The sequence below is a fragment of the Amblyomma americanum genome, chromosome 1 (genome assembly GCF_052857255.1).
Source record: "Amblyomma americanum isolate KBUSLIRL-KWMA chromosome 1, ASM5285725v1, whole genome shotgun sequence".
NCBI classification, from domain to species: Eukaryota; Metazoa; Arthropoda; class Arachnida; order Ixodida; family Ixodidae; genus Amblyomma; species Amblyomma americanum.
This window is the reverse complement of record NC_135497.1, coordinates 182,501,867-182,514,369: the sequence shown is the minus strand read 5'-3', so window position 1 is coordinate 182,514,369 and position 12,503 is coordinate 182,501,867. Positions and strand designations below refer to the sequence as shown.

General features: G+C 46.3%; 1 protein-coding gene across 1 annotated transcript; it reads left to right on the top strand.

Moving 5' to 3' along the window:
* The first annotated feature begins 2,042 nt into the window (after positions 1–2,042).
* LOC144114309 (adult-specific rigid cuticular protein 15.7-like) lies at positions 2,043–10,249 on the top strand. The gene is made up of 4 exons (XM_077647960.1): positions 2,043–2,152; positions 4,564–4,659; positions 5,288–5,632; positions 10,038–10,249. The coding sequence occupies exons 1-3, from the start codon at positions 2,141–2,143 to the stop codon at positions 5,594–5,596; spliced, it is 417 nt and encodes a 138-aa protein (XP_077504086.1). The 5' UTR covers positions 2,043–2,140; the 3' UTR covers positions 5,597–5,632; positions 10,038–10,249.
* The last annotated feature ends 2,254 nt before the right edge of the window (positions 10,250–12,503 follow it).

Sequence of the window (12,503 nt, the reverse complement as noted above, 5' to 3'; positions counted from 1 at the left end):
GTATGACGCAAGCGCGGTAAAGCCAACTCTCGACGCTCACATTATCATAGGAAGCTATTGTCAGAGCCGCGGCGAGCATAAGCCAGCCCCGACAGTGATGGGCTTCGAACTTTCACATTCAATACGCTGCTCGCGCTGCAAGCAATAGCGACCACTTCAGCGTCGACGGGCGCCGTCCTGAGCGCAGCGCGAAAGGCGCTACACTCTGAACTGAATAGCTTTTCAAGGAATTCAAGGAAGAAACCGGCTCTTCTCGCCAACGCTTGCCGTCATAGTTGCCGTACTTTTCTGAAAGCTGCACACTGCTTGTAGAGAGATTTAGTTTCATTCGTAGAGTTTTTTTTCGTGAACTAGTCATGAGCTCTCATTCAGAACCTGTGGCATGATTTACACCTTCCATTCCGCAATGACCACTTTTCTTTTTGTGCACTTAATCAAGTAAGGATCTCGTAGAAATTTGCGGGCGAAGCCTCATGACCGAGTTGTTTCTTGGCTATCTCGTACAAAATCCCTTGCCTTTCATTAAAACTTACTCCAGCGAAAATGCTTCAATCAGACAACTTTATTAAATAGCAGACGAAGGTGAGAAAACAGAAATTGTTAGTAGAAAAAAAGCTATGCTCCCGTTGAATAACACTGCGTGCGCTGACCGGCGAAGTGCTGATTTCCGAGGGAAAATTTGCTTTTGCCTCCGCGCGTGAATAAGAGAGGAGTGTGTGTCATCTCTTTCTGCTCCGCACTAACACGTAACTGGCCCGGAGTCGCACAGCAGAGCTTTTAGAAGAGACATGTAAATATGGCCAGCAATAACATCTACAAATTCAGTGCCCTTAAGAGAAGCAGAGAGGATTCAAATTCCTCTTGTGTAACGTTTACTAGTCTGCCAAGAAGTCTGAGCTTGTGCCATGGGTGATTGAAAGAGGACTAGGGTGCGAGGTGAAAACGAAGTAAGAGCGGTTTATCGACTGAGAATAGATGTTTTTAGCATACCGGAGGCGTCCTTACCGGAGACGTATACCGGTTTACCGGACCCCTCTTGCGCACGCGCAGTGGCTCCCCCCTGACCCCAGCAATTCCACTGCGCATGCGCAAGAGGGGTCCGGTAAACTGGTATACGTCTCCGCTAAGTACGCCTCCGGTATGCTAAAAACGTCTAATAACTAACTTACATGACGTAGATACGGTATTTTCTTCTTTAAATGTGCCGGTATTTCCATAGGTATGTCTACCTTTTCTTAAGAAATATTAAATGTGTTATCTGGTTCTTGTATCCGCAAAATTAAGTCGAATACGTTGCAAAGTTTGCGGTTTCCCCTTTCATCAGTATTGGTCAAAGGTTACAAGGAAATAAATGGTAGAAAAGAAAATATGGCGCAGTGAATGCGGTCGTCTTTCATCTTGAATGTTACTTAACTGCTTACTACTTAATCAAATTCAATAATATTAATAAAAAGAAGAAACACACCAAGCGAATCAGAAAAGGCAACTAAATCAATCGTTCTCTTACTCAGTGGCATGGCCGCTAACAATTTTTAAAAATCCACGAAACAGACGGCCGCTCAAACGACTGTCGAGTTCTTTGCATTGTGCTTCGTATTATTTTCTGGAGATGCCCCAAAAACTAATGTTCGCAAATTGCGTCATTACGAGGCGGAAGCTTAATTGGGAGGTCGAAGCTTGGGTGTCAGTGGTAACGCCATATTTTGACCAAAATATAGGCAAGGACTTCATTCTGAACGCTGTCAAATAGGTTTCACTCAGCGCAGTCATCGTGAAAATAAAAGAGAAAGAAAGAAGCGAACGCCCATTCTATATAAAGCCTGAGAGGAAGCCCTCAGACTGCCAAACATCCAGATGACAAGAGCGGCAACGGGACGCCCACCTGAGCCTTGCCGTCACGTCTCAAGGAGGTCTCTGAGAAGTGGACAAGCGCTGACGTCACATCGGCGCCGGCGGTAGCAGACGGAGCGAGATTGGCAGTAGCGACTCGGCCATTCTTCCAAAATCAGCACCTGACAAACGAGAAATCGTAACGACTCAATGGCTTTTGGAAAGGGAAAGCAACAGCTGGGCCAGCTATAAAAGCAGAGCGCCGCGCCGTACCAATTCATCCGCACCAGCCACTGTCGACATTGCAAGCATGGTCGCTCAGGTGAGAGAGCACAGACCGACGGAGAGGCAGGCGCGCTGCGGGCCGCCGCTCAGGAGTAAAGAGCCCTTCGCGGCGCGGCCGCTTCCGTCGCTCGGACAGCGTACGGCACCGGGGGTATGGGCGGCTCGCGCGGGATGCAGGAAGTTTACTTCGGCCACGGTTACCGAATAGCGCCGCTTTTCCTCCGCAGCCCTAGTCTGGCGCGCACGGGGGCGATGTCGCGGAATCAGTTGTGTTTTTTTTTCGTTCCACTCGGTTCTCTACACGGCGCTGCGCAGACTTTCCTCCGACCAAGTGCAAAGCTCGACGAGAACGGACCTAGGCCGGCGAGCTCTGCACTTAGATCGCCGCACGGGAGGCGTTCACCGCGCATTCCAGCCGTGTTCCTGCCTGAAACGCGCGCCTGTCACTGATATCTGCGCTGTCTGGATTCTCGAGTGAAACACCGCTTCCGCGCGGCTCCGCGTCGGCTGGCCAGCGTTAGCGATAACAGTGTAGTGCGGGCGAAGGCAGCGCATTGTAACAGTGTAAAGGAAGGTACTTCCGGACTGTTTTTGCATTTGCATATACCTTTCTTTTGCGGGAGGCGGGTGTAAGTTTTAAGAGTAGTTTTTAAGCCGGAAGGAAATGCCGACGAAATAGCCGCAAAGTAAAACAGTATTGTCTCTTCTTTGCCCTCAGTCACTGAATAGCATGGAAAGATGTCTTGGCCGACCCGTCGCGATGGCTCGAGAGCTCTGGCGCTTTTGCTGCTGCTGGGTACGATTCCCAAACACAGCAGTGGTATTTCGAACGAGGCAAATTACAAAACAAGACATCGTGCTTACTCACAGCGGTTGAAATCAGCCGATGCCTTCCACTGAGGCGTTCATCATAGATGCCAGCGCGCGTACAGGGACACGATATCACCTGAAGCTTTAGTTTGTGTAGCTTAAGAGAGTTCTGTGGCTGCAAGTAGTAGTTTTTGCTTTCCCTCCTAGCTCTTGTGAAGTAATCTCGCGGTAGTTTTGTTTGTTCGTTTGTTTTTCCGGAACAGTGACGGAAATAGTACTCCAGATGCGGTGATTGTTGCCGTTCATCAACAGATCATGCGCCGTCGCGCTCTTGGTATCACCTCGGAATGGACAACTCGATATGGCGGCCGATTGAGTATGAGAAATGAAGAAAGGAATCGTTGTATTACGGAAGTCTGTGTTCTTTTCGTTGGTACATAGGTAAGCGCGGCTTTTAGTAGTGTGCTCCGTCACTTCATTTTTGTTCATGGCGCCAATGTCATCTTTTCTAGTATATAGGGCCGGCTACGTGCAATACAGGCCACTGGCGCCGCACAAAGGTACTGAAAGAAATTTCCTGTACACGCGCGCACCGTATAGTGTGATAGGATGGTCGAAACGTAAGCTGACACTCCAGTCCGTTGCTGCTTCAGAGAAAAATTTACTTTCCATGCCAAGTTCCAGAAAGGAACATACCACTTGGCTGTAGGCGTGCGTCAGAGCATGTGTAGGCCGCAGTAGGAAATGGTGCGCTGTACATAGAGGTTCCTCTGAACGCAAGTTGGGGGGTCCCTGTTAGACAACACGAATGCAAAAGAAATTTTTTAGAGGTATTGCGACAGTTAAGGTGGAAGGGCGAACGTAGTATAAGTCTTGCAAACATTATTTGGTAACCACACATTTGGGAGGTGTCGCGTAAATTCCCGCTTATTCTTCCCCGTAGTATGACCCGACATTTGAGATACTAGGATACACTGGAGGCTTAATTAGAAGCTTCACGACGCCTGCCTTTAACCCGATGTTCTTGAGAAAGAACGCGCCGAGTGCTGCCAGACAGAATTTTGTTCAGAAATTCTAGACTAATCAGTAATGGGTGTTTCTTTCACCGGTTGCAGCGTGCGACTTTGTGCATTTATTTTTCTGAAAAAGAAGTGAACTATTAAAGTAGATTTCTTAATATTTGCACAACTGTAATCATACATTCTAGCAATGAGCTGGAATAGAAAAACAAATGGATTACTATTGATCGCAGTGATGTAATAAAAGATAGCGCATATAGTTTCTCAGAAATTAAATGACAACAGAAAAACGTCGAGTGCTGTTGTAACTTAAAATAATCAATGAATGCCCTCCATATGTTGTACAGAGCAAACTTGTATACCCCCAAATTAGACCGTTAATTTCGAAACAGACATATCCTGAACTGAATGCATGATTCATCATCACAGACGGGCTGCCATAAACCACGTAGTAACCGCCAGAAGACAAACGTAGGCAATGGGTAGACATCTGGAATAGTTGTGATGCTGCCATCATCCGCTTACAAGGAATCGGATAGCTATGTGAAATAAGCGGCTATTTTGCGAAGTACATTGGTAGCACACCGCAGGCTCTGATGTTGTCGCGCCTTTCTTACAGCTTCGGACGACAGTTCTGTTTGCCTTGGTGGCTGTTGCTCTTGGAGGCTACCACGGAGGTCACGGTGGTCACAGCAAACAGTACAGAAAGCAGGATGTAAGCAAACGTTTGTTCTTCAACTTTCTCTTTTCTTCATCGAAAGAAGAGTTCTATAACGTCAATGAACTTTCGCTGCCCTTACCTTTAGCACAGAGCGATGTCTAGGATCATGCAGATAAATGTGAACTTTTAGTCTAAGATACCTCTCTTGCTTTATGCAAAAAAAAAAAAAATAGTAGTAGCACTTCCTTGTTGCAATATATTTTCTTCACTGCACTGCGTTCCTGCTACACGAAGCAGTCAGTTCAATCTGGCTGGGTTTAAAGGTGATCCCTGTAGGCTTAACTAACTCGAATAAAAAGCTCCCACGAAGTTATTCTTTTTTTTTTCAAGGAGGCTAAAGAAATACGAGCTTAGCTGTCCGAGTGATTCCTCTATCATGCGCCATCGTTTTTTTTTTCTTTTCTGGTAGAGCAAGCGATAATAACACCAGTAAAAAACGTTGCTGCCCATTCGGCGGAAACGACGGCGATGACATTCAATTCACGTTAGGCTGTACAAGAAACCCACACCAAAGCGACCACGCAACCGGCCTTAATGCCGACGTGACGCTCGTTTTCATTCATCTCCCATCGCCTGAAATGGTGCTCACTCCTCAAGGAAAACTTAACAAAGCGCCGTGCAGGACTACGGACACTACCGCTTCGGCTACGACATCGTCAACGGCTACGGCGCCATTAACGGCCGCCACGAGACCGGTTCGGCGTACGGTCCCGTGCACGGCTCCTACTACCTGGGCGACATCGACGGCCGCCACCGGCAGGTGCACTACGTGGCCGACAAGTGGGGCTTCCGCGCCATGGTCAAGACCAACGAGCCCGGCACCAAGACGAGTCTGCCGGCGGCCGCACCCTACCACTCGGCCAATGGGAAGCACGTACCCGCGTACGGCATCGGTGGCGGACACGGTGGCGGGCACGGATACCACGGCTAGACGCTCACTCACCCGATGACCACTCCGAACACACTCGTACGTGCCATCGCTCACCTGCTGCGCTTATCGTGTCGCCAGAAAGCGATCGATCAGCCCTGAAATTAGGGACCTCGCGCTTTAATATTTTTCTCGAAACGAATTGGAGACAAAATGCTTCAGGTAAAAGCATGCTTACTTATTTTTCGGCTTCAGCTTACAACGCGATTTGTGACCAGCTCTTCAGTATTGATTGAGGCTTCGCTTTGAGCGTGGTCACTATTTTACACGCCGATCTTGCCGGCGGGGCCAGGCCTAAGCACGGTGCAAGATGTGATCATTAAGCGTGGATTTTGTGCTTTACCACCGGACCCGCGAATGCTCTTAATGACTGCGCGTCCTGTTGTTTAGGCCTATAACTGTCCAAGTTGCCTGTGCTTGTCGGTTGGGAATGCGTCGTTCTGAAATACCTCGCTTCGCGTGCCCCCGGAAACAGATAGCTACTGCGGTGAACTAGTCTGCGCCCAGTGCTAAAACATCTGGTTTCGTCCAGCATTATCTCCAGAGACTTTTTGCAAACGCTCTCAAATTCACTGTAAGGGGTCATTTTACCAATAGAGCATTCGCTTACTTTTCGATAATTATTACAACTATTGGGTAGTAACAGGCGTTATCTAGAAATGTAAGCTCAGATTCACGAAGCAATTCGCTTGCCATTCAAAAGTAAGGTCGTTTTCTCATGGGACAAGCGCACGTGAGCCGGCCAGTTATAAACTGGTCTTACGTACCAACCGTTCAATGGAAAGGCACTGCATGCAAAAAAAAAAAGTGTTTTTCTTTCCTTTTGAAGTAGAGGTTCATTTCTCTTTCAAGTAAAGGTTCATTTTCACGAGGACACTAAATGATGCTTCATACATAAAATGTGCACCTTTTGTTCAAATTTGAAACAGGCTACCTAGTTTACCTGTTACCTGGCCTAGAAAGTGCGGCTCGTATTGCACCAACAGCGCTGCAAACTATTCAACGTGAGCGGACCTTTAGTTTTAACCGCTCGCGGGCTAAGCAGTGCCATGAGAGCCACAAGAGGCCCAATATGTGGTCCAGCAGCAATCTTGGTGGCCAGTGTACTTTTTTGGCAAACGCTGTACGTGAAAGACCACATTGAGCCCTAAGTTTAGCCCTTATCTTTTGTCACTCACCGTCGCGTGCCCTACAAGACAACTGGTGGCAACATTTGTGAAAAAAAATAAAGAAAACGGGATTTACAATATCGTTGTGACTAAATGGACGACACGTTCCCTACGTTTTTCACCTGAGATGACGGTGAAAATTAAATCTGTCGCACAGCATGCCTTCTTTATACAACTTGGCTTTATGAAACTTATGGATACGTAGCTTGCGGCCTGTTTCCGCTTTCGACAATTGACACAGCGTACTATAAACAAAATAATGAGGACAAAAATATTGAACATTACTGCACTATATACCACTGAATTCTATCTCAATGCTATCTGTAATTAGGATGAAGCACTAGTGTGTTTTTAGAGCACTGCAATGGAAAAGTTGCGGGGAAAAAAACAGGCAGCACCAAATCAAAGTTGCGCATGAAGGAAAGAAACCAAGCTGCCTGTGAGAACTTCGCTATACAAACGCGCTTCCACGACGCGAGAAGGGCAGATGATCTGTCGTACATGAAGGAGGGCGCGCACTGACATGTCACGCGAGCAGTAACACCAAAAAGGTTGACTCCTAATAGCAAAGCGTAAGGACGGGACTTAAGCGCAAGCTCTTGTGCGGTTGTCTCTGAGCGTACAGACGCCAAGGCTTTTTACTTGGAAGGCCAGATTTACAAAAGTCCTGTTAAGTCGCGTGATTGAGCAGCTAACAATCACTGACCAATCATATTTCCTTATCTCTTCTGTTGTTGAGCCACACTTACGACACAGATTCTTGTAAACTTCGCCTCGGAAAACGGAGTAATGACGGAAGGGAAAAAAGCGAGCAAGCAAACAGCCCTGTTCAGTAGACTCTGAAATTTTCCTCCAGTGAAGACGCAGAGGTGGTGACCGGTCCTGCGTGGTAGGTGGAACTCCCCTTTTCAGACTGCTGTATATCTAAACAGCTGTCATTCCATGCTATTTCTCAATAAGCGGAGTGGCGTTGGTGGAACTTCTGCTCTCTTCAGCCAAATTAGGAACAGGTTCTCAAAGTTCTTCGCGCTATCAAGGACGGTTCCCTATTGACTGACGTCCATGACATCGGCAGTCATGATGAAGAGCATAAATTGACCAAAATGCCAGCCAATCGCGGACATTTTTGTAGTGCGGCCAGAGGATCGAGACTTTCATTTGAGCTAGTTGGTTGTAGCATGACATGGTTTACGCTAAGGCGTACTGGCGCGAAAAGACGGAGACAACACACACACAAGACAGGACTGGCGCCTGTCTAGATTTGATTTGCTGACACGAGCTACAGTTTCCACAACTACCACATTTTGGCGAGATGGAGCATAGAATTAAGAGTCATTTTTACATCAGCACATCGAATACACTGAACACCTGGAGGCCACTGAAATGACAAAGAGCATGGCTCTCGACCCTGAGTGCACTGTAATGGCCCGTGAGAAAGCACCGTTGTGCAGCCATATCGTTATATAAATATCCGCTTCGGAATGCGTATCAAAAGTTCGGTTTCTCAGCGTTAATATATATTTCACGAGCCCAGGTACCTTCATAGACGTGCACGAAACTATTTTGCAGCCATATATATCACACAGTTCTTTGGGACCTTTCTCCAAGCTCTGTGCTACGAGTCTCTGGGCGTTTAGAAAGATGCAGCAACGTTTCATGATTATGGCGCCTATTTAGGCAAGTAAATACGCGACAAAATACATATTTAAAACGAAATTACGAATAACCTGATGGTGATTCGGGAGAAACTTGGGAGTGATTTGGATGCTGGCAGCAGGAAGCTGATTTAGACAAAGCAACAAATTTGGAAGGCTGCTCAGAGCACTCCCATCGCTGCATAATTTGTGAAAAGGTGACTGTGTGGGTACTAAAGTATCCACGTAAAGGTGAGTAATACTCTCTTTCTTTCAAAGGCACTTAGGTTGCAGAACTGGCGCGCTTTTTAAAAACGCCGTAAAAGGCGGATGCGCGTTGTAGCGTTCGCGGAGTCTAACGAAGATATGACACTCTCATTAGCGCAGCTGCTTAAGCAGGTTTGCCGGCAGCCGTCACCTCTATTCCATGAAAAAAGGTATCCATCAGCAGTGTTTTCTTATGCTTGCATAAATTTCGCATTGGTTGAAAGTACGACCTTTTCATTTTCGAGATTTATAGCCTTGGAAATTCGGGGTGATAAAAACCGGCCGCTCACTATTTTATTACAAACTGGGGTATAAGCCAGCTCTTTCACGTATATATGTTTCGAAACTTCTTTCGCCTGTTTTTACAGTGATCATGATTATTCGATGTATGGTCGTTTTGCTGCAAGACATAAAATACTTAAATTCCACACACAAGCTATGAAAGCTAGGGTTCAGCAAAGGAATGTTCACCAACTGGTAGGTTCTCTTTTTATTCTCAATAGTTTTCCTGTCTTTCATTATCATTTACAATCATAGCATTGCCGTGTCCACTCCAGGCCAACGCGGCACTCCATTACTCTAATTGCGCAATTTTTTTTTTGCGTCGCGGCTTCCATTTGGCTTATTGGGCGCTTTTAAAGAGGAGTCGCCAAAGCGTAAGAGAGGTTAAAGGGCGGGGATATTAATACAAACCCAAACAAATAAACCTATCAGATGCGTTTAGTTTTTATAATGTGCACCTTAATTCACTTGTCTGCAGCGGCAATGTTGCGGCGGCGATGTGTCGAAAAGAAGACAAAATTAACCCAATTTTACTGAAGGCTCCCTCGATGTTCACAAATTGGAAAGAAAGCGACTTTTACTCCAAAACTAAGGGCTCTAAAGATGAAAAATAAGTGTCCTGGAGATGCGTTGAAACGACCTTTTCAATTTCCGTTACAGCTGAAGGCAACTTTGGCTTGTAATAAAAATTTACGCTTTTAAGCGACTAATAACGCCGCATTAAACAAACAAAAAAGACGGCTCAACCGTCCTTTTGTCTGGAGCAACCATATTTAAGTAACTGCGTTTTTTCCTATTGAATTTGACTTAATCACCTATTTTAGCAGCTCCTTATGTTCACCTTTAAAGAACCAGTCATATTTTGTTTATTTTGGCTGGGAACATAACCTTTAATTCTAGATAATATTCGACATCCAAGCGCACAGAAATCGCATTTAAAATTTGTCGACCACTGCCCCACAATTCTTCAAGCATTCTGGTGTCGTTGAGCTACAGGCTGCGCAATTCCTCTTTGCCCTGGTGCACCGGTTTTGCCTCGCGTGCATGACGTGCCGAAGCAGAAGCCAAGCATGGGTGACCGTGGTCTCGCAGGCCTGCCCTCCGTCCGCAGGGGGGCGGCGACCGACCGGCGGCTCCACCCTTGCCTGTGAACCTCGTACGTGCTGCGTGTTCCTCGTGGCTCCCAGGGGGCACCAAGTCTGCGTCTTCTGTCCTCCCCTGCTCAGTCCTCCGTGCTTCTTCGTGGGTGCTCGACGTGTAATATACATGTACATAAATAAATTATTTCCTGCTACCGCATCGAAGACACCGCATCCACTGGCCTCCTTTTCTCTTTTGCGTTCAGTTGAGCTCATGGCGGGTAAAAAAAAAAGCCACCCGATAAGCGAAAGTTGTCAATAAACGTGAAAGGTGGTACTGAACGCGAGGCTGAACATATTTTTCTTTAATTTCAGAGTAGCGTGCGTTGCTAAATTTTCACTGGCTACTGATAAGTCCACTCTACATGTACCTATCACCAACGAAAACCTTTCAAAAACCCCCAGGACTTTAACCACGTACGGTGGTTACATTAGGCACCGTCTTCGGTCACCTAGTACTAATGATGTCACTGTAAGAATCCAAACTTCAAAGGACATGGTGGCCAATTAATGTCAGCAGCTTTACATCAACGTTATGAGTGCTTTATTTTGCTGTGGTAACGTACAGCCCTTTTTCAGGAAAGCGGGCACCGGTAAGTAGCTTGAAATGAAGCCCTTTCGAGGGGCAGAGCCGTTGCAGGTGCACTGTAACGATTTGGCACGTATGTGTTAAAGTGAAAGTTGTATGGGTCCCGGTTCTGCTGGAAATCCGGAGGCGCCCGTTGTAGTTGTGAGCGAAAGATCCATATTGGTTGAAAGGGTGGCTACGTCACACACGAAGCTGTGGATTAGAAAAGTGATTAAAACATTACAAAGCTGGTAGTTAGATGGTCACAACATGGCTCTAATGTAATTAGTGCATATATGTATACGACGCAAACTAATTGCGTTGAAAAGAAACTCGTGGTGACTGTTCGGGAATCGAACATAAGTTGCGAGTCAGACATGCGACTTCTGTGCTGAGATACCACGGCTTGGTTAAAGCGGGGCTTTATATGTATGTCATGTTGTCTTTCACGTGGTACGGAAGCGGTGTCTGTGTCTCCGTGGGCAGAGGAGTCGCAGATGGGACCCATTAACGCTACCGCGTCATACCCTTAAAGGCGGAGCTTGTGTGCCCCCAAATTTCTTAAACCACGCAATATTAACGCAGAAAAGCAACAAGAATGCTGAAGTATTGGCTTTGGCGATAAATAAATATGAGCGAAGCTAAAAATTGAATCTATTAAGAAAAACGGGAAGGAAATAATTTTATAAATACGCAACTCCTGTAACAGTTGCGCCTGCTCGTCTACAGCCATGGTCCTCACTATACTCATGTAAAGCCCTCAAGGGCCCTTGAGGTATCTATAATAAATAAATAAATACATAAATAAATAAATAAATATACTGATTTCTTTCTTTTATAATTTTATTGAACGATCCTTAGCTACAAGATTCCTTTTAACATTTTTTTGTATTATCTGCTTCTTAGATTTCAATCGGCTTAGATCGTGCATGTTTCTTTATTTAAATTCTTTCATTGGAGCACAGTGCCTGTCAGTTGAATGTCGAGCGTCGGAGAGCTGCACTGCGCAGCAAGCAATGTGACGTCTCGCTGCAGCTGTAGGGTTCTAAAGACTGTGTCTGCTTCAAAGTGCAACACACGGACATACCGCCTTTGACAAAAGTAACCACTTTGCCGTTATCATTTCTCATTATATCAGCAGACTTATTATCATCCAGAGGCCGATAGCGATGGCGCAAGTTCCCGTCACGGAGGTTATCGTAGCAGCAGACGAGATCTAGCGACTGCAGCGCCGCCACCGTCAGCCCGCGCCTTCCGCCATTATGGCAACCTGGTTACTTTTGGCAATGACGGTACGTACAAGACGCACCAGCAGGACCTTTTTACCTAAACTAACCAGTTGCCTCTAATTTAGCTCTTAATACCGCTTGCAGCACACCCCTCCAGCGCTCTACACGAATGACGTGCACTGTACTTGTCTCCTCAAGCATTGCAGATCACTACCTAAGCTATTTGGATTAAGGTAAAAAAAAAAAAACTGAGTTCGAACCGCTACCAAAAAGTAAAGGTTCGCGAGCAGCGATCTGTGGTTATATTTTGCAACGGAACTTTTCGCGATGCATTCTTTTGCCTCTTTGCCATTGGTCAGCTCGGCCTTTTACACCGCAGTCGGCGAGTTACATTGTTTTCCTCGTCATCGCTCTAAGCGTGTGTGTAATGATGCCCCAGAACTATGTATACGGGCGCTGCCAGAATAGCACGGAGTGCGCTTCAGCGTTCTAGCTCTTCCAGTGCATTACACAGAGGATGAGAGGTTCGTTGCGTTTTTGCACATGCGCATCGCCGATATACTACCTCGCGCGAAAGGAAAACAAAAAAAAACTTAATTATGGCACTGGAACTCGTTTGAAC

Coding starts and splice junctions, on each gene's coding strand:
- LOC144114309 (XM_077647960.1), top strand. Junction 4,660..5,287: donor AACAGTACAGAAAGCAGGAT/GTAAGCAAACGT, acceptor AGCGCCGTGCAG/GACTACGGACACTACCGCTT.